This window comes from Falco peregrinus, chromosome 7, assembly GCF_023634155.1.
Source record: "Falco peregrinus isolate bFalPer1 chromosome 7, bFalPer1.pri, whole genome shotgun sequence".
In the NCBI taxonomy this organism is placed as follows: domain Eukaryota; kingdom Metazoa; phylum Chordata; class Aves; order Falconiformes; family Falconidae; genus Falco; species Falco peregrinus.
Window position 1 is genome coordinate 62234599 of NC_073727.1, and position 22652 is coordinate 62257250.

A 22652-nucleotide genomic window follows, 5' to 3' on the forward strand; every position below is an offset into this window, starting at 1 on the left:
CCCATCAGTATAAATCTGAATATTCCAAGACATGAGCTGCTGTTTTCCTCAGGACCTTTGCCTTCAGGAGCCTAGGACTCTACCCAGAAGGATCTAACTGCTAAGTGCATGTCTCAGGTCCCCTACTCTGTCACGTCTTAAAGAAAATTCTCCTTACTTACTTGTACACGCAGCTGTTCCAGTTCCATTCAGTGCTGTTGGTTTATTCACTGAAGCAGAAAGTGATGAAGAGATGTGCCCTTGGTTTTCCTGATAAAATTTCTCCAGCAAAAGATCAATGTCACCCTCTATCAAATTGAAGGGATAGTGGAATAAACATCCTTATTAATAAAAGCTGCATTTCATACTGATCTTTTGTAGATCTTAAAAAGCTTTATATATGCTAGCTAGTTATCCTGCCCTTGGCTTATTGGCTATTTTATATGGGAACTCTCTCATTATTTTCTGTTGCATCTGCTTTTACAGCATATCACTAACAAAATGCAAATCAGGCCAGGGGATGACAGATCAGCTCTGCAGACCACTGGCTAGGGCATTTATAGAGGATGGTAGAAAACTAGCCCCAAGGCCCTCATGCAAATCTGCAACCACAAAGACATGAAGCTGGCTTAGTTTATGTTCAGACCATGGAGCTATATTGTTCACTAATAAGGATTACAAAAAGCTTTGGAAAATCTGATAAATGTTTTAAAGTCTTTAACATTTTTGAGAGAGAACAAAAAACATTTCCTCATAAAGCTGAAAGAGAAATATGAGTTTTATAGCCACACACAATGCTGAAGCAAACAAGGTATGATTTCTTGAACTACGAATACCTGCAAATATATCCTGTTCTATTCAGCAGGAGCCCTGCTTACAGATGAAAGCTGTGCAGAGAACACAATATGCCTGCCCTGAGTATTTAGTATTTCCTCAGTCACTGAGAAGTCTGAACATGTCTGCACTGCTGAGCTCAGAAAGGCAGGGTCCGCCCTGTGAAGTGCAATCCAGTGGATATAGATGGCAACTATTTTTAGGATGTTCATTTACCTCTTCTGCTCAAACAATAGCAATAGCAAAAGTGATTTTGAGAACTGTACTTTGAAGGTACCAAGAGCAGAAACACTAACATAACTACATGATGGTTCAAGGAAAACAATTTTAAGTGACCACTCAAAATATCATGACATATCCAGAAGGGTTCTTGTGATCTGAGTACAGATTTACTGATGTGACGTGAATGGTAAAGGGGACTGTGACAGCCCGTTAACACTGACAAATACACTGCATTTACTCTAGTTCTGTGATACGGTTTAACCTTCCACGTGGCTGGGTCTACCTCCAGATAATCCTGACTGTAGTAACGCTCAGTACACTCAGTTAAAAAATGATTCAGTAACCCTGGCTACCTGCAATTTTCCTCTTTTCCGTGCACGTGCATCATGACCAAGCTGACAGTATGGTAAGTCAAAAGGACAAATCTGTGCTTAGAGCAAAAGCAGTTACACATCCATATGGATGTGGACTTGCAAAGTATATGGATGGATTTGCATAGCTAAGAATAGTATGTTCAGTTATTTGTTGCCATATTTTTATGAAACTGAGGGAATTTAGAAACCAGCACTTTTAGGGAGAATTTCAATTTAAATATACTTTCACAGCTTGGTCCTGTACTTGTTATATATTTCTTATAATGTCTTGCTTCTGGAAAGGCAATGAACACAGCTGTTTCCTCTGACTTGAACATTTCAGAGACGTGGAAACATGCCTCTTGATTATCTGTTAGGTACCTGGGCAGAGTGTGCTAAAGAAGGACCCCAGAGTTTCCACTTTCCCTGTGACCAGCTGATAGTTAACTTCTTTTTGGTAGTCTGAAGGACTGAGCATGCTTTCAGACAGAATTCTTGCCTGATACTTTCCTAAAAGACAAAAAAGTAATTTTGAAAGCACTTCAAACTAAAGTTAAATGTTCTAATTCATAATAAAAATACTATCAAGCTAAATGAGTACCACACACACAAAAATGGCAGAGGAGTCTTTTCTCTCTTCTATACATGTATGCACCAGCCACCTGTAAGATAGATTCATGTTTTATAATTCTTTGTGTTTCTTTCCCAGTTTAGGAAATATTTGTTGATACAGTATATAAAAAGACCATATAAGTAGTCAAAGGAATCGTCAATTACCTTACGCTCATAATGAATCTTTGAATGGCCATTCAGATAAATTGGTTATCAGCACAGCCCTCAACAGAGTGACAAAGAGGATGACATTGAAAGACCCCCTTTTAGAAGCTAAACGTTCAGTCCTCTGCTTGCTAATATCCCAGTCACACAGAGCAGGAGAGCTTTATGCACCGTGTGTGCTGTACCTTGCTATTGTTTGCAGTAGCGTTGGCTGGAATGCCATGATGAGAAAACGGGTAACGCAGGCAGAATGTGACTTGCTGGGGACAGACCCAGCTGTGCAGCATGAACCTGGGTTCATCAAAACCCATTACTTGCTGGTCAAAGCTCTGCTTTCTGAGGCAGGTTATTGAAACTCCAACCAAACTTCTCATAGCGTTGCATTACTCTATTTTGCCTGGAGAAACACCCTTGGGATCTTACCTGTTATCACAATGCAGGAATCAATGGCTCGATTCCTACTGGCACATATGATCACCACGTAGTTTGTCTTTATTAATTTTCCTTCAATGAGTAGCTTAAACATTTCTGAAAGCCCTTCAGCCAGAGAGTAGCTGCACTCAATGATATGGACACTATCATTGCAGGAGCTAGCTGCAAGGCCTGCCAGCCAGGGAAGCTGGGCTGAAGTCACAGCTGCGATCTGGCTGGGCACTAGAGGGAAGGTCTGTGGAACAGCCTGTTGGTACTGACGGATTTCAGACAGGTGTGATTCCCGCCATGAACGCATGAATATTTGTTCCAAATCCTCAATCAAAGGGACCTGGTCCGAGGCTAAAAAAATGAAGAGGAAAGCATTATGAAACAACTAAACAAAACTTTTGAGTTAAAACTTTAAAACCAAATTTTTTCTTCATGTACTTTTTTTAGAGATGATCATGTTTCAAATTTATGCATGCGTGACACTATTGCCTTTAGCAGATGTGAACCAAATTTTTCATTCTGAAGTGCCTTTGACATACTCAAGTAAAACTGAGTATCAGTAATTAGAAATATTTAAGAGGTTGAGTGCTGCCTGTCTCAGCATAATAGAACTTCTAAACCACAGATTACATTCAAAAGGCGTGATTTACAGCTTTTTTCCTTTTTTTGCTTTTAGTTGCTGAGGTCCAAGTTTACAGGAGAAGATGAACTTTACATGATTCTATTTCAATCTGTCTGGCCTTCAGGAACTAATTATTTAGTTTTGTTTCATTACCATGAAGTTGTTTAATATCACATGTCCTAAGACTGATATTTAATATTGTCCTGCCCTAATATTCCCTTTCTCATTTGCCAGCATGTAATATATTCATTGCAGTCTATCTGGATGTAAAATAACCTTACCTAGCTGGACAAGGTAGTAGACAGTCAGTAAGAGCTGCATTTCCTCTGAAATAGGCTGCATTGTGGAGGCTCCATATTGTTCATATGCTCTAGATAAAGACTGTGAATTTCTGTAACAGGTGTACAACAAAGGACTCACTATCACATCATTAATGTTCCCGCAAAGATATGGGAAGTTTCCATGACCTACAAAATAAACAGTGTTTGTACAGATCACATTCACTTCATAATTTCCCATGTATGCATTAAACAGCTTTAATAGAAAACCTTTTAAAATTTACAGTGTGTAGCAGTTGGACGTATCTTTTACAAGATTTACGTCATCTCTTACAAAAAAGATTTAAGGCCTTGTTGGGGGGTGGGGTTTTTACCTTTAAAAATAACTGGCTTTGCTTTACAGATCGTCAACAGGTTGTCAGGAACTGAGACAGGTTCTCCCGAGCCCACCATCGGAGATGACGCTGGCCCCACCAAAGCAGAATGTGGTAAAGATGATAGGCTTCCTCCATCTAAGATTTTAGACAGATTATTACTGGAGTAAGGTCTAAAATGATTTCCTCAGAGAGAAGTTATTCAACATCATCTCATACCCATATTTGGTATCAGTATTAAATGCTTTTTATGGTTACATCACACATTTCATGAGGTGTTACTACAACGCAGACTATTATGATAACTTTCTTGGAGGACTAATTATATTGTTTGAAACCTTGAACATCACCCATGCATCTAAAGATTTTTAAATTGTTTATAAACAAGCAGTTCCGGGTATGAATGCAAGAATACAGAGACTTGTGTGGTATCAATGAACAAATAGTTAAGCTTTGCGTGTTCTGTATGATATACTTAGTTTCACTGCTTCTATAAAGCAAGAAAGAAAAATTTAAGATTCAATGTTTGCCTAATCATAACTTCTTTATGGTAATTTTAATTTAAACAATACAATAACACATTAAAAGAAAACATTTTGGGCCAAACAGGTTTATTTCGCTGCATGTCACTCTAGTCTACTAGAGTGTCTAGTCTACTACTACTTGGCACTACAAAGTCCAAGTGTCATGAACACTGTGACAAATAATTGATACCAAGGATGATACTTTGACCTGAGTTATGACACTAATTTTAATATCCTCAAGGTGTTTCCATTTCTAAAGATAGACACAGGCACCTGTTGGGATTTATTAATAATGACTTGATGACTGGATCCTAATGAGACTTAAACTCAGAGCCTCAAAAAGAAATCAATGTAAATGAGGCACCTAAATGTAGGTAAGCATGTAGGTATCAAACACCTTTCAAAACTCTAACAGAAGTATGCGTCTTTAAAATACTGCCTCTTTTCCCTCATTGTTTTCAGAATAATGAAACAACCATTGTCATTACCTTGGGTAATGGTACCTTGGATGTAGCTTACCATTTTTAATTCTGTTTGGAGCCTGTGGATTGAGCTGCAAGTTCCAAGTTTCAGTAGATGATGGAGATTCTGGTGACCAGCCTTTATGACGCTTTTTTGGAGGCCCTGAATTTGTTAAAGTGCCTGAATAATAGTAACATTTCAGAAAGGTATTAGAATAAAACATATTCAGCTTTGTGCATGGTAATTCAATATTTTTTGATAGGTTGAATGTGTGCATTAAGTACCGTGGTAGACAGGGTCCTCCATTAATATAATTTTTTATGGTTTTTATTTTACTTTGCTATGTCCTGCTTAAATTTCTGGGAACCTTCTGCAGAGAACTCTTAATTATCTAGGTTGACTTCACTTATTTTACACCAATGTTTACCCATATTAAGAATAATGCAGTAAGAATGAGATATGTATAGGAATGCTTACAAGTGTTAATATTTTGAAGTCAACGTTGTGAGCATTTTGCTCCCTCTGAACACATGACACAGTGTTTCATGGAACTTACTGCAAAATAAAATTCTCAAGGGTTCCAGGGCAGTATTAATGAAGATCTGAGTTCTTTTCAACCATTTTCCCATTTAAAGGATTTCTGCCACTTCTTGATGGTTAACATCCTTGGTTTTACATTATTCCATGTAAACCCATAGTAAATTAGTTCTGCACTTTACTTCTATCCACATGTAGTTCCAACACCTTTGTCTATAAAAACATAACTTTCTCACAGTTTTTCCAGGAGCTCCTGATATGTTTAATTTCTTGAATTTTTCTTTCATTGATTTCTTGAATCTTCTCGTGCAATCCTGAAAACTCCTAGAATGATGAGCTTTCACTAACATCAAGTATTTCTAATTATTGAGACTCAACTGTCCTCCAGAAATTGCTCAGCATCTTGCAGGATTGAGCTATTTCTATTTCTGGACATGGCTATGCAGAGGTCATAACACTACTTCACACTGGCAGGGCTCTATCTCCTGGCAGAATGGTTAGTTCCACATAAAATTTAAGAGACAGTAAGAATCTTATATAGAAGGGGGGGCAATTTTGCTAAATATATTTAAAATTATAAATAAACCTAAAGTCTCATTATTCCCTTGCAGAAGAACCCAACATACAGGACTTCAAAGATGACGTTGTCCTTCACGTTCTCACCACGCGAGGGCAGTATTTAGCCGTTTGTGCTACTCCCGCTTGCATTGCGTTTCCTGGCACACGTTTGTTACAAAGGCCACAAGAGACAGCATTGCAAAGATTTTTTTATTTGAAAATACCGTACTCTTTCCTGCAGATATGGTGATATGTGAAAGTAAACCACATGAAATGAATTGGCAAGAATACGTTGCTGCATGGAAGAAAGAGATCAATAACCTGAATGGGTAGAGAAAAACGATTTGACTGTGACGCCAGCAGGGAAACTTGGAAGACTTGCTCGGAAATAGCTATAGCATGTTTCTAGCCATAATGAAGACTAACTTTCTTGCTTAAACAAGCCAGTGACACAGAATGCAGTTTGTGACAGAAAACAATTAACACAAGTCATTATAATAATGGTGCAGTGAGGACAGACTTAATTTGGAGCCAGTTGTCAAAGCCTAGTGCACTTTCCCAAGGTGAACTGCAACACAGGAATCACCCTATGAGTGATTACTTAGAAATCTTTCTTAATTCCCTTCAAAAAACCTGTTGGTGAGATTGCTGCAGACTTTAAGAACCTTTAAGAACCTGGATTCAGAATCGAGTCTGTACTTCTATCAAATGAATGGACTGTAAATATAAAGAAAAACTTCTAATTAATAATGTGAGCTGCAACAAAGTTATGGCTGAAAACATAAAAAGAATTTTCTTTTCTGAAAATTAAATCAGAAAAAAAACTGTTATGGTCAGAAAAGACTTGGAAGGGAATAGTCATTTCTATTCATACAGGAAATTATGATCATGATATCATTTGTTCCATGCTTCCATTGTACCCACGGAATATAGAGTTTACAGTTATTAAACAAATCCATACAAATACCTAACACCGAAGGTCTTGTCAGAGCAGACAGGTTATTTTTCACCAACTGCTGTTTAGGCGATTCCTTGCCATTATAAACAGCTGAGCTGAACGCTGCTGTCGAAGGGATGTGGTCTATGGCTGCAGCTGGCAAGAAAAAACCCAAAGTATTTAGATGAAACGTTTCTAGGTCAAGATCCCCAGCTGATATAGTAAACTGATCACTTGATCATTTACTTTAATAGAGCCGTCGCGGTCTGCTCAGAGTGAATGCAATGGCTGAATACAACAAATCCACTTCTGATCTCATACCAGATTATTGCTGTATGACTCCTGAGTGCCTGGGTAAAATTCGATTCTGCAATCAAATACATATGTCAGATCCTTTAGCTTCTTTTCAGGTGGACCCTAGCTCTTACATGAAGTTTACTCAAGAACCACCTAAAAGAGTGAGAGAAGTTTTTTTTAAAATTTACTAAAAATCTCCTAAACTTCCATTCCAATTTGACATCCTCTTTCCAAGCTTCTTTTAAACTACGCTGCATTAAAAAGAGAGATTTTCTCAAGCCTAATATGCTTGTAATTAATGTAGTTGTTTTATATATGTAACCTCCGGGGGGAAAAACAATCCAATCTGCTATTATAAAGACAAGAATTATTTGTTCTGGAGGGGTACCGGTATTCCAGATCACAACTGTTTAACAGGCTTCTATCTCACAGAGAGAATACAACCACCAACAGACATGCCTCAGTTCTCCTGTGTGAATTTCTTTACAGTCACAAGACACTAAAGAGCTGTTTTCATTATGAAGAAGCTCAAAGAGACAACTCTAGCCTCTATTATCCGCCACCTCTCACTTATGTCAAGCTAATGGAAAAGTAAATGTTTCAGAAAGGCTTTTTAATACAAAAAAATGTTACAGATACTGATCATTAGTTTGGGTTTTTTTAACTTTAAAGCCACTTTTCTCAGCAGAAGAAAAAAATCAGAAGCTTTTAAGCTGATGCCCATATAATGCCTGCAGTAAAGAGGATTCTGGTCATAACATAAATAGACTGACTCAGATGAAAAAGCTGAAATGACACTGGTTCCTGTAACATTTGTCACCTGTGACCAGACAAGCAAGAGCTGGAGGGACGTAATAAAATAATTCTCAGCAACTTTTAAGATAATGGCTTTTAAAAAAAATAGGTTTGCCTTAGCTACGATCAAGCTGCAGAACATCTGTTTTATTATTTGCTAAGCTAAACCTGAGGGGGGAAAATGGACAGCCAGAAACCTTCAAAGCGTGATTGCTTTCTTTATTTGTAATATATGTCTAAATCTATTCCACTAGCTTTGTTTTATGCGGTAGCGTGTTTATTTGTTGGTCTTTCCATGCATAGAAGAGTAAGAGTAGGTGGAAACCCAGCGTGCTTTCCTTCTAAGCAGTACCTGTTTGCTGAGTCCCAGCTGGAGCGCTTGGGTTTGCTGCTGGCAGTGGCTCACTTGAGGTGCTTCCTGAGAGACCCGAACTTTCTGGCAGTTGGAACAATGTGCTTGAGCAGGTGCTGGATGAAGGCTGCCGGCCTCTGAACTCTTAACAGAAAAGAAACTTCTTATCCCCTGACAACAGCAGCATTTCCTCTTTGTCTGCACGTTTGATTTGATAATTTCACACATGAATTACTTGGAGGCTACAGCACTTGGAATGAAGGAACGGATGTCTTCAGACATGCCATCCTCATATTAGGTCAATCAATTACTTTTTACAGCTGCTGTAGTAATCACCTAGCTTTAAAGAGCCTTTCTTTCAACTGATCTGTCTTAGGTTTTACACAGACACCAGTCCCTGTGATAGCTAAGCTTGGATGATGAAAACCAGAGCTTGAGGAAGACAGCTTCATTATCTTACCTGCCCCTTTCCAGCAGATTACAGATCCTTTGGTCAGAGCTCCCTGTGCATTCCTGACCAGATAATACTTTAAGTGTTTCTGTTTCTTGGGCTGAGTGGTCAGTTTAAGATTAATGTGATTTGAGAATTCTGTAAAGTAGCAGAAACCCTTCTTGCCACAGCCAACACAATTGCCGGAGAAGCCTGATAAAATAAACAATGCATATAATCCAATGAGATAGGTGGGTCACTATTAATAACATCCAAACATGACCCTTTCCTGGAGAAAATCTGTATTTTACTTTTTTTTTGTCCACAGAGTGAACTTTTTATTAACATTTTCCTCCAAAAAAAAAAACAACCAAACACATCAAGTCCACTCTGTTGCACCTTGGCTACCAGACTGCAAAAACAGAGCCCCACATTTACAGAACAATTAAAATAGGGCATATTTTTCATTTTTCTCCCACCACAAAAAGATCACAATCTTTACCTACCTGTGAAACATTAAACCAAGAAGTTTCTGACTGAAGAGTGCTGAAAGAGATGTTTAACTCCAGCCCTATTCAACACCACAGAAAGCATATGCTTCACTTCTGTTTCAGCTTTCGTCGAAATAAAACATGCAATTAAGTCTCCAGAACTTAAATATATTTAATCTACAATATTTAATTAAGCCTAAGTATATTTAAGTACCAAGTTCCTATTACAGCTGCTTTTTTAGAGATGAAAAAATACTGAAGCATTCCTGGGCTATTAATTTAAAGTAGCTTTCTCCAATTATGGCTGGACTGTGTTAGCACTTCACAGCAGTTTAAACTATTTATGATTACGGAAACAAAGTGTCTGTGGCTTTATAGACACAACAGAGATATAGTCCTTGCACGTAAAGAAGCTTATTGTACTCAGACTTGATGGGGCATTTCCAGGGATGCTGCCATTTCCTCTCATTCTGAGATACACAGTCAGCCTTAAAGAGGGGCTCGCGATGGTGATGTCATTATTGTCGTAAATAAAGGGCATTCCTGGCACAGTTGAATATTTGCCTTTTGATTCTTAAACAACTGTTTTTGTCCATTTTCCAAAGGATTTCCTAAGAAATTTTAACTTTGCACCAGACCAATGCAACCGTCTGAAAATACTTACTATCTACAAAGAAATCCTATAGTGTGTAATTAGAAGAGTCTTCTGCAGGGAAATTTCCTCTCTGTTCCCCACACATGACTTTAAGCATAAAGTTTTCTTTTTTCTTAATTATATCTAATGAATGTTTTTATTTGTCATCACAGGAATTGGAATGGGAAGAGTGTGTTCAGTCAATTGAAAGATGGCAAAAATAAAGGAAATATATTTCACGTAACATATGGTCAAAAACATTGGGAATAAATAACTGCAGTAAACGATCAATAGTATGGTAGATAAAATTAAAAGCCTTATAGGAAAATTACTATTTCAATCACATATTTCAAACAAATTAACTTTTCAAATTAATGGTCAATATCTTATTCCTTCAGCAAAATACAAGCACTGAAATATAACATTTTGTAAACAACTGTTGCTTGGTTTACAACCCAAGCACTTTTATTGGTTTTCAAATGACTCAGAAGAATTCATTAAAATCTTAAGTTCATGTGGAAATTGGTCTGGTATCCATGGGAACAAGTGGCTAACAACTATTGAAAGCTGCCTATTATCTCTCTGATCCTGGTCTGTAGGATGATAAAGGTCACTATGACTCATAAAATGAGGACAAGTCATGACTCTGCAGAATCCTCTGTGTTATATCAGTCAGCACAAAAGCATCTGTCTAACATCACAGAGCCTTCAGTAGCTGCAATAAAAGCAACAACAAAAGGAAACAAAATTAGAACGGATGTGGCAAAAGCTGTAGAGTTTGCATGCATTTTATGCAGACTAAGAAATCATTAAAAACACTTCTGCTTGTAAATGAAAACTTCCCATACATTTGACAGCACACTGAGCATGAGCAGCAGCACTGCAATTTTTGCCTGGTCGCCACTTACAAGCCTTTACATGTTTTCAAATACAAGCATGAGGGGACCATTTCCAAAGGTGGCACAGAAGTACTTGCACACGTTTTATCATTCTGCCGGGAGCACCCAGCAACTTGCCAAAGCCACAGGTAGAAACATTTGTTCAACAGAAGTTGTACAGTGGACGTAAAATCTTTTTATGTGGAGTTTAGATCAGTCATTACTGGTAACTTTCATAAATTATCATCTGCCTAAACTAGATTTAGCAGTAAGTTCTAACTGAAATAACCTTTTGCCCTAATCACCTATTTTTAACTCTGTGAGGTCTGCTAGAAAAATAGTTTATACCACATAGAGCACACAGGTGAGGCCTAGTAAAGATTAAACAGATCTAAATTGTCCACTTGTTTTGAAAAGTCCTTGGAGAACATTCTAGAAGTTTTTTTTAGTTTTCCTTTTAAATCAAACAATCATCTTTCACCTCAAGCTTCCCCAGCTCCTCTGAGTCAGACTAAGAGTCCTTTCTTGCAAGCTCCTGCCAGCACCATTTTTCATCCCATTCATTCTGCCCGACACTCTCTTTGATGACAGCCATGGCTTCGTTAATACAGCTTAGCCCTGACATCACAGACAGAACACAGCGTGATCTTATAATTCAAATGCAATAATAAAATGCTGTTCCATCGTTACCCATCGCAGGGCTCTGCCAACCTTGTCCATAGCACTTTATGTAGCAGACTGAGTAACATAGAGAACCCAAACATTTCATCCTCCTCCTTTCTCTGAATGCCCTGTTCTCATGCCATGGCCCCAGGCAGCAGCTGATGGAGAGGACAGCTTGTTTCATAAACAAGCTTGCATTAAATATTCTTCCATACATTATACAGAGGACAAAGGTCAGGGGAGTCAGGCAAGACATAAGGTGACTCAATATATCTATGTCATGGGATTGATTTCACAAGGGAATCAGAAATCAATGCCTGGAGTTTAGGGGCTAAAAGCCTTTCACCTTTAGGTCACCAGTTCACATCCAGCTCAGTTCAGTAATGACTTAAGGCTGTTACCCTCTGAAGATTGTTTAATCAGAAGGTGTTTGATTGTATCTGTTATTTTATCATATGCATTGGCTTGAATTTGCTCACATCATGATGACTGATCGCAGATAATTTAAAAAGCTCTTCCATGGCAGGGACCTTGTGCTCAGAAGAAGGACCTTGGACTAAAAGGGTATGAAACCTGACCTACCTTCTCACTAGGAGAATGGTTCCTTTGGATCAACAGTGAGCTTGTGCTAGGCATAAAGAGAGGACTTCAGGATGGAAGGATATCCATCTAACATTTCATAATCTAATCTTTCATAAATTGGAAGAAATTTTCTTCCTGTTTCTCTTTTAAAACAATAACAGGCTTTTAACTAATATTCATATTTCTTTGGAAAGTTGAAAGCTTGCTTAAACAAAGAATGATTGTATTTCCAACTTTTCAGCAAAGGTATTTCGTCTTTTCAGTTCTACTCACAAGAAAAAGCACACACACACTGACAATGCTCCACATTTTCCCCACCTACTCAGTACCATTGCATTTGAAGACTGAAGTTCTAAAATTAAAAAATAAACTAAATCAATATAGTCAGGCTGGAGAGCTCCATTGTACAAAACCTCACCAGTACTACAAAGTCCAATAGAACATTGCACATTTTAACGGAAGCAGCCACAGCATTTTCTACAATGTTTTCATCTTACACACAGCTTACAATGAAAGCAAACTAATCTTTTCCTCTGTCATTCTGACCTCAGGGACCCACTGAAAAAAAGAAGGATTTCTTATTCCCTGCTAGGAAAGTGGGCAGCTGTTTGGTCTTTTGGGAAGGAAAATGATGGGTGAATAGCTGCTTTGTTTATCATGAGAGACTCACTCTTAAGAGTGAAAACTGGGGAAAAAAAACAAGAGGAAAAAACCTTTGGGAATGGTACATGTTGGTTGCTTTTATTAGGAAACAATAAATATCTCACTATCACAGAAGTGCTGCCTCCATCTAAGCTTTGTTTTAGGTCACATAAAACCCAAGAAATAGCTTCCTAAAGGCAAAAAGCTGAATCTCTTTTGCAGGCTAGTTAAACCTGTCATCTAGCTTGATGAACAGAATGAATCATATGAGGTACATGCTCAGACACAGAGAACATTTTGCCTGCCAAAAATATAGTCTTTTCCAGAAAATGGCATTCTTTCCTGTGGAATAATATGTCAGTCTTAAAGACTAAGAAACAAAACAACCTCCAGCATAAATGACTTTCAATTCACAAGCACATATGTCTTGACGGTGGGACAACTTTTTATTATCAATTATTACCGATAAATTGGCACATGCCCCAGAGGCACATCAACAGCCCCTAATGGGAACAAGACCATAAGTCAAAAGTTGGCCCAGAAACTACTAAGACATTTCCCTGTTTTCTTCTGGAATTTTTGTATGCTCCACAGGCACCTTCTCAAACATACACAGACACATCATGAGAAATCAGGAAACTGCTGGGAATTCATTAAGGTCTTTTCCCTTCAAATAAGTTGTTTTGGAAAAAAATCTACAGTACTGAGTATCAGCTGCCTTACAAAAACCCATATATGAAAAGAAAAAGCATGAAAATAAACAAAACCAATGGGGTTGAATGTTACAAGCGATGTGCCTGTATCGTCAACAGGTCTTACCGAAAGCATGGGATATATTCTGGCTCACGATGACAGCTCATTTCAATGCAAAATGAATCCAATTCATCTTCCCTCTAAACTTAGAAAGGCTTGAAGGGACCCTTTGCCATATTGTTTCAAAAGGCAAACGTGTTTGAAGAGCAGCCTAAACTCAGTAGATCAAAAATAAGCTTTCTGTCCTGTCTTTAAAAGCAAGACAATAAAATAAGATTCCCTTCTTCATATTAAATGTTTTCAACTTAAATCTATCACAAGACAGAGGTCACTGTGTTAAACTAATAGACAGAGAATTTAAGGAATGAATGGTTCTGTCTTTTACCTCACTATGTCTGAAACACAAGACTATTCATGTCTGCTTCTAATTCTACTTACCCTGATTTGACTTGCATCGGTGTATGAAAATCCTCACGTTTTTTCATTAGATTAGAGACCAGGAACATTATTTTATTTCCATCTCCCAGATGAAGACTTTGGATCTTAAAGTATGCAGGTTCTTTCCTACTTAAGCTTGCTACAGAATACATAAAAGTCATCCTACAGAATACTAAAATTCTTGGCAAAAGAATGTGATCCACTGGTGTGTAGGTGTGTAACAACAGCCAAAAGTAAGCATTTGAATGGTTTCAGGAAACTAAAATGTATTAAATAAGCAAGCTGAGGATGCAGGTAGCATAAAACCCTCCCAGTTATGTTCCTGTTGCCTTTTTCTGTTCTTGTTTAGCATGCAATTAACAAATACACTACTTCCTCTCTGCTAACAGCCTAAGGAGCTTAAGCTGTTAATAGTGCTAGCACTGAATGACTTGAGTGGTACAACATTCCTGTCTTTATCTTTAAAATGACAACACATGGGTGATTTACAACCCTCCTAATTCTTTTACAATCACTGGTCAAATGTACTGTGACCAATCTAACTCTGCAAGATCACATGAGGAAAGAAATTACTGTACATAGAATTACATTATGCACCTTCACACTACACTGTCATCCCAAATGCCTTGAAGAGTTGCTCAGTCTCAGATAACAACTGAGTTCACATCGTATCCCTCAGTGTCTGTGAAAGAAAACTGTCAGAAGACATGCAATTATTTCCTTTTTGCTATTTAAAGCTCACACTGGTACACAGATATATGATGCAGCATTTTTTTGTTAACTAACTAAGAAAATAATACATAGGAACATGAGAGTGCCTGAAAAAAAGAGTTCTCCCTCCAATTATATACCACTTTTCTCAATATAAAAACTATTCCACTTCAATAACTTTAATATTCAGTTCATTCATTCACATGACTGCAGATCTTCCTTATTTGGGTTGGTTTGGACAGGGCTAATGGCCATCAGAAAGGCTACAATAAAAATAGATAAATAGATAAAGGACCTATGTTTATGTCAGAAGTTAGACTTTTAAATAGATGAAAAACAAGAAACTGAAGTATCCTGCAAACAGTATTATTCAAACACAAGTATTACCTGATTACACATATAAAAAAAATTCAATTTATAATCATTCATATTTATTTGTATTGTGATAATAGCAAAAAGTCATAGGTTAGAATCCAGAACCCATGCTATTATTCAAAGACAGTGGAGAATATTATTCCTATCTCAAAGAGGTAAATCTCATAAATGTTTGTAGTCCAAACTATCATCACATCGTTTGCATGTATATAGTAGCCTGAAAGTTCCACTTGACAGACCTACAGTCTGTCCATGTCAGTATTTGGAAAGCTAAAACAGGAAGAGGCAGCAGTTCAACTAGTCCAGTTACCAGATGTGCAGTTCAGCAACAGAACTGACTGGACAACAACTTCAGCCTTGGACTAATGGATAGAAGGTGATGAAGCATTTCTAATGAACTGGTTCACTCTGCACCTTTCCAAAGCAAACATAGCCAGGTCTGAGTTACTATCTTGTTATACACCACCACAGCATTACTGTAGATGTAAAACAGAAATAAGATCTGCTGAACTCACTCTGCAAAAATAGATTAACTATTAATTGTAGCCCACAGAAGAATCCACTTACTGCAATCACAGACACTTACCCAGCAGGGCATTGCGCCCATTGTCATCTGGCAGGAATCTTTTATCCACAGCACACACTAAAAGGTGATCAGGTAAATTTGGTGACTTTGCACCAACAAGTAAAAACCCTGATGGTACCTCAATATGTTCATTGGAAATTGAAACCAGTCTCAAATCTTTACCAGCCTGGCAGAAACCTAGAAAAAAATCAATTCAATGTATTTTAAGTTGACAAGATTTTTTTGTTGAATACTCACCATTGTCTTCATTAAAGGACTTCCTATGTTTTTAACAAAAACCAAAGTTTTATCCTCTGAGGTCAAGGGTAAGCAAAGAGATAATTTTCTTTCCTGGCTTTTGGTCAGCCATAAACAGATGCTACCAGTACAATAAACAAACAAAAATCTGAAAATTTACAGGGAAGTTTCTCTTGATGATGTTTTGCAACCTACTTATTTATGGGACAATATACTAACTTTATCACAACTTAGGTCAAACATTCAGAAATGGAGATAATAGTTCTCAATATCTGGTGAATTTTACTGGTTTTTCCTGGGTCTTGGAATATTTTTTACAAGATAAGCTTTAAATAGAAAAGAGTGATGATAAAGCCATATGAATTACCACATTTCAGCAAATGCCGTGCCTGCAAACTCAACCTTTTAAAGGTTGCATTGCGTAAGAGAACAGAAGCACTGTCCTCATGCCAGGTGTTCCAACAGAAATGCTTATCTGACACACTGAGCAAAGACCCTGTCAAATACAAGAGCAAGCCAGAGCAAGCCACCTTTTTCTGGCAGTTAATGTATACTGACAGTTTTAGGATTTCTACATCATATAGGTTATCTCATTCTGATGAATTATAGGGAAATGGCCCCAATCCTACACTTTCCAGTAAGGCAAATGCCTTCTGACAGCATTTTCAGTGCATTTCTTACCATCAGTAGTGCAACATCCTTCTGGGGGAGGCTTCATCTGGTAAGAAACAGGACTACTTGATTCTGAGCCTTCTTCCTCCTCCTCCTCTTCTTCTTCCTCATTATCTGCTCTGCTGCCTGCTACAAATTATCACAGCATAAATGACTTAGACAACAGAAATCACTGGCAACAAACCAATGAATGAACAGTGTGACCCAGTTACAGCAAACCGGGTTCTCTCCTCTTGACAATGACTTTGCTGTTGCCAGCTCCTAAGGTATTTGTTGTTCCCTTAAAGATCCAACTTCCAGTCATGTTTACAACGGAATGTCTTTCATTAAAAAAGAAAGCTTTTAGTTCCTGTGCAAAAAAATGTTCAAAAGCATGAGCCAACTGCACCTGAGAAGGAAAAAAAAATATGAAAGGACAAATAAACAGAAGCCTCAATTTAGTTTTTAAAAATCTCATCATTTTTAGGCTAATCTCATGATTTTTAGAAGCCTAAGTCCTGGTGTTTGAACTCTTGCTGATCACAACAGTGTAACCATATCCTTTGTTTTACAATATTAACAGCCAATGTAAAACCAAAGTCATTACTGCTTAGCACTTTAGAATGTCCTGGCTACAGTCCAAGTACAGATTTTAATAATTAGGTATTGACTGTGTCCTTGGTGTTGCACAGGAAACTGAAGAAATGGTTCCTGCTTGAAACTAGGTTCACCACAGATGGTGCCACAACAAGAACACCTAAGTCTCAGGCCGTCTGTCTCCCAACAGACCCCAGAGCACTGAGTAAAATATTGCTACTGCCCCTACAACATCGAGGAAAGGCAGATCTCTAGGAAGACCATTCACAGCAGCCTGTGCTAGCCTAGGAGGCAATAATGAATGCTGGAGAGAATACATGAAGTAGGCTTCATTTTTTGGAGGGCTTTAGGTGTTTCTTCTTCAGATTCTCTGCTGTAAACCACTTTTCTGGTGCACCAGGTACCTAAACCAGCATTCCTACCTGATAGCTTGCTCGTTAAGAGAATTTACCTGCATATCATAGGTGTATTTTTCAGCCTCTCAATTAGAGACTGGTTCTTTCATTCTCTTCACCCACAGGACAATAATTTTTTCATGTATAATGCAACAGCTCCAGCAAAACATATTGAGCAATGACTCCATCCCCTCTTATGGCTCAGACACACTCACGACAAAAGGGACAAAGCTGGCAAGCAGAGGAGTGCAGCTAAATGGTAAATGGGGAGAGCACTTCTATGGACAGGACTAAGGAAAAATTCAGACCAGATCCAGCCTTACATATGACAGAGATAGGGCACAAGTATGAAGTGAACCCTTTATATATAACTTAAGAACTTCATATAAGTATATAACTTATATAGAACTTAATACAAGCTATGTGAATATTTTAATATACATATAATGTTTTCTCAGTGGGACTATTCATAGGGCTGATAGTATCCTTCAGCTGATTGCAGCATCAGGTCTTAAATCAACAGCCACAAAATATATTTTATCTATGAACAGACAACCTCCCTTAAATGCAGGTCAAGGAAGGATGCAGTTAACCACAGACATGAGTTAGCTGCAAAGTTCATGTCAGACCGTGGTGCTGCTGTAAGAGCTGAATATAACAACACTCAAGAAAAATCTTACTGCAGTGGAGCCAGTTGCCATACCACTGCTCTGCATTGCTTTCCCATGCTGCTTCCCAGCCTTTTCCCACTGAAGCCCCAGTGATATTGGTGGTATAGGACTTGGATAATAATGGAAAAATAATGCTTGTCATTAACTTCTGAAATCAGCTTTGCACCTTTTTGACAGAAGCATAATACACAGGCCTAAAAGGTGGCACCCAAATGCATCTAAGAGCATAAGAGAAAAATGGAAGAAATATGTTTTTTTATTTGAGAGATAAGGTGTGAGTAGAGAATCAAAACCATGAATGCGATTGTGATTCAAATGGGATTTTGATTTCAGAACTGAAGAATTAAAGAACCTCATTGATTTGCATATGCTGACTTCTAATAACTGGCAATCCAGTCCACAGGTTTAATTTTCAGTTTATATGATAATAACTAGGCAAACAGAGATATGCAAGAAATCTAAACCTGTTACAGCCAAATAACCTTGCTTCTATTGTAAAGAGATTTTAAAGCACATTCCTAGAAAGTTCCTGAACATCCAGACCATTTATTGGCATTTTCAGATATGTTCTGCAATTAAAAAGGCTAAGAAAAACTAAGAAGATGTTAGAAGACCCTCATTAGAAATGTACAACCAGTGAAACCACAGCAGGCTGCAGGCTTTTTGATAAAATGAAAAATCTAGCAAAAGGTTTGTTGAAATAATGGTAATGGTTTGGGAGCATTTTAAGCACCACATGAATTTGCCAGGTCTGGGGAAGAGAGGAAACACATCAATAACAAAAAAAGAGAAAAACCCACCAAACAGAATGAAAAAACATACTATTATTGGAGCCAAGGTCCAAGTCCCAAATTCTCAGAAGAATGGGCTTGTGATAACTGGCATGATTGGAAAGCTGTAGAAAACCAACTAAAGCTGGCTAGAGGCCATATAAAGAATGGAAAAGGAAAAGGAATTATTTACAAAATGTTAGGCACCTGCATAGAAACTCCCTGTCAGCACAGGGAAAACGACAGTAGAGGAAGACAAGGTCTGAAAGAGGAAATAGAAGGCAGGAAAGCAGCTAAGTAATTACTGTGTTTGAAAATTGAGCAGCTGCAGAAACAGTTACAGGAAGAAAAGGAGAAAAAACAAAAACTGGAAGAAAAGGTTGAGATGATGCTTATGCAGGCTCCCAATCTCCCTGACATTTTACAAATCAAAAAGTTAATTATATCCTCTGAAGAATGGGATAGAAACATATAGCGTGACCTCAGCAACAGCGAACTGGGGAAAGACAATTCTTTATCTCCTTCAAATCCCCCTGAATTGGAAGCCAGAGCCATTACAGAAACAGAAGAAACTACTGGACCTCAGGGTGTAGCAGGAGATCATACCCAAGAAATTGCTGCATTCCATCAGAATTAGATGGCTAATTTGCAAGAGTGCTATGGCTGTAAACCAGGCAAAACTACAACTGAATATTTATGGCAAATATGTCCAACCAGAGAAGACAGAATCTTACTAAATCATGATGAAGTCGATGGATTTTGGGGTCCTGATGTCTTTTTCAATTCTGGCCCCAAATGATCCCCACTTGATAATACGTAGGCATACTGGGCTAGCAGAATAGATATACTAGAGAAAGGAGAGCCTCTGTTAATACCCATTAGATACTTGAGCGAGCTCTCCACAGCTATTGCAAAAGCTGCCTGTATCAAGGCCACGCATGACACAGCTCTCTTAATGTTCTCGTTTCAGCAGTTGTACAGATCATTACATGCTCAAGCCATTAATTAAGGGAGCCCCTGCTGTACTCAAATATTATCTCATTGCAAAATGAGATGAAATTAGGAGAAACACATACTTCAGTACCCCACTGGTCATAAGGAACATTGCTGACCACCAGAAAGAAGCCCTGTTGTGCAGAAATCTTCCTACGTGGGGAACATTAAGGCATGACATTATAAATCATGGGGGAGAAATGGGATGGGGTGATCTTATCTATTGACACAAAAAATACAGATCGTAACGTCAGACAAATTATATGATCACCTGAAAATAGTGCCCAGGAACCAGGAACCATTGATCGCCAGCCCAGGACTCAGAGGTGGAGAGAGCTCTATAATCAAGCATTGGCATTAGGCATTCCAAGAATTCAAAGAAAACCTGCTGGCATTATCCAGGATCTAATTAATGTGTTTCAGAGACACAGTAACAGCAATTGGAGGGAAAACACGCCAAACACTGAGACACCATCACCAACGCAGAGAGGGGACGATAAACCCTTCCTTCTCTAAAATTCAAGATCAAAAAACAAATGGAATAGCGCCTGGATGACAACTGGGCCTGTCTGTCCAGCAAGTGGAAATCTGTCAATGGATAATAATAGCCGATATATTCTCATTCCAGTTGGTCCTCAACAACAACTGGTGAAATTTGTAATAGATATGGGCACACAAATTTCAATATTAACCCAGCAGGATGCCAAGAAAGCTGGGTGTGTGACACGGACAGCACAGAGTTAAAATCACTGGTGTAACAGAGCAAGTGTTATTTGCCAAACCACAAAAGTTAATCTATAGCTCCTGGGCGAGAAGTCCATATCATTTACTTGTTTTGCAGTTAAAGATCACAATAAAAATATTTTGGGTTTCAATGTTTTGAATGGCAGAACCTGGCACCTGCTGGACAGCAGCTCATGGTCCTCGTGACCCTAATTCTGATAGATGTCAGGAGACTACAGTGCGTGTACTCTGCACAGCACCTGTACTCCCTGAATCAAAGAACACTACAGTACCACGACACCCAATTTCTGCTGCAGCATAAAAGAGAATTTCTGAAGGCATAGCTGATTTGGCAAAACAACAAATCATTCCCAGAACCCACTCCCCATATAATTCATTGGTTTGGCCAGTCTGAAAACGGGATGGGAGGTGGTGACTAACAATTGATTACCAGCACTTAAGTGCCCACACAGACCCACTAACAGCTGCAGTACTCAATACTGCAAACCTAACAGCCACACTACAAGCAGTCATACACCCATGGATGGCAGCACTAAACGTAAAAAACATGTTCTTTATGGTCCTCTTACAAGAGGAGGAAAAAAAGGAATTTGCTTTTACTCGGGAAGGTATACAATATATCTTTAACAGACTCCCACAAGGATATAAACACCCACAATTGCTCATGCTGCGCTTGCTGAACTTTTACAGACAGTCCCACTTCCTCAAGATGTGAAACTGTACCTATATATAAATGATATTCTAATTGGAGGAGATTCCCCTGAAAAGGTAGGGGAAGCTGCAACAGCAGTATGGCAAGCACAACATAAAGCAGAAATTGAAATCCCACCTGAGAAAAGTCAGTAGAGAAGTAAAAATTTTAGGTACTTGGTGGGTAGGGCAGCAATTCCATAGGACACCCTAAGAAAACCAGAACAGCTACACATGCCCTAATCAAGGAAAGAAATTACAACAGCTTATGGGAACCTTAGGATATTGGAGAAAACATGTGTCCACATTTTCTACCATTGCTGGTTCACTGTATTCACTTTTTTAAAAAGAAAAACCATGGAAGTGGAACCCAGAACATGAAGAGGTAGTCAAATACTGTAGTACAGGAATTAAAAACTTATCACTGGGACTAGTACACCCCCAAGACCCTGTTATAGTAGAACGGGGTCTTGACGAACATGGTACTGATTGTAATCTGTTCCAAAATGGCCCTAAAGGACCAAAGAGACCTTTATTGCTCAGCTCAACTGCATTTAAAGAGACAGAACAGAGATACCCTTAAGTGGGAGAAGGAACTTTCGACTCTAGTCCAAGCAGTGAAACAAGTTGGAAAAATACACCAGGAACAGCCTGTGCAAACCAGAAGACCATTTAATTGTTAGAAGCAACCCTAAAGGGAACTGCTTCCCCAGAAGGAGTTGCACAAAAAGCTACAGTCAGAAAATGGTATGTTTATTTGACAGGAATTGCAGAGGAAGTGAAATTAACTGAAGGAGATACTAAAGTTTCCAAATTACAGATGCCTATAAATGCAGATCCATTAGCATTACAACAACCTTTTAAACCCTCACCAATTTTAAATGCACCTTCTCTCACCAAAGGAACACCAACAGAAGACATTTGGTTTACTGATGCCTCAACAAAAAAGATAAAAGGTAAATGACAATAGAAGGTTGCTGCATTAAACATCAATGCTGGCAAACAAATAACAGAAGGTGAAGGTAGTGCACAAGTAGGAGAAGTAAGGGCAGCTGCTTAGCAGCACAGAATAGAGAAAAAATTATGTAAGTAGACTCCTAAGCCGTATGGACCAGTGCCACACAATGGCTCTGTCAATGGGAATCCCTGAACTGCGAAGTAAACCAATCCCCAGTCTGGAGTACTCAAAATTGGCAATTATTATTAAATATAGCCAGAAAAACACCATTCAAGATGGGATGAGTAAAAGCTTGTGCCACGGGCAATAAGCCAGCCACAAACTGGAATCAAAAGGTGGATGAATTGAATAAAATTAGGAAGATAAAAACAGGGAACTCCTTAAATCCTGAGTGGCACTGACAAGGAGAATGGCTACCTCAAAAATTAGGCCACACAGG

At 38.4% G+C, this 22652-nt stretch overlaps 1 protein-coding gene across 2 annotated transcripts in view; it reads right to left on the reverse strand.

Moving 5' to 3' along the window:
- The window catches only part of GREB1 (growth regulating estrogen receptor binding 1), a 108939-nt gene that overhangs the window by 38461 nt on the left and 47826 nt on the right, over positions 1–22652 (reverse strand). For both annotated transcript variants that reach the window (XM_027787845.2, XM_005238167.3), the window contains exons 3-13: positions 16426–16545; positions 15508–15684; positions 8785–8967; positions 8325–8468; positions 6911–7036; positions 4906–5028; positions 3863–4000; positions 3492–3677; positions 2589–2939; positions 1770–1898; positions 162–287 (exon numbers count right to left, since the gene is read on the reverse strand). In XM_027787845.2, the coding sequence (XP_027643646.2) occupies positions 162–287; positions 1770–1898; positions 2589–2939; positions 3492–3677; positions 3863–4000; positions 4906–5028; positions 6911–7036; positions 8325–8468; positions 8785–8967; positions 15508–15684; positions 16426–16545 (1803 nt within the window). The remainder of the gene's footprint in view (positions 1–161; positions 288–1769; positions 1899–2588; positions 2940–3491; positions 3678–3862; positions 4001–4905; positions 5029–6910; positions 7037–8324; positions 8469–8784; positions 8968–15507; positions 15685–16425; positions 16546–22652) is intronic.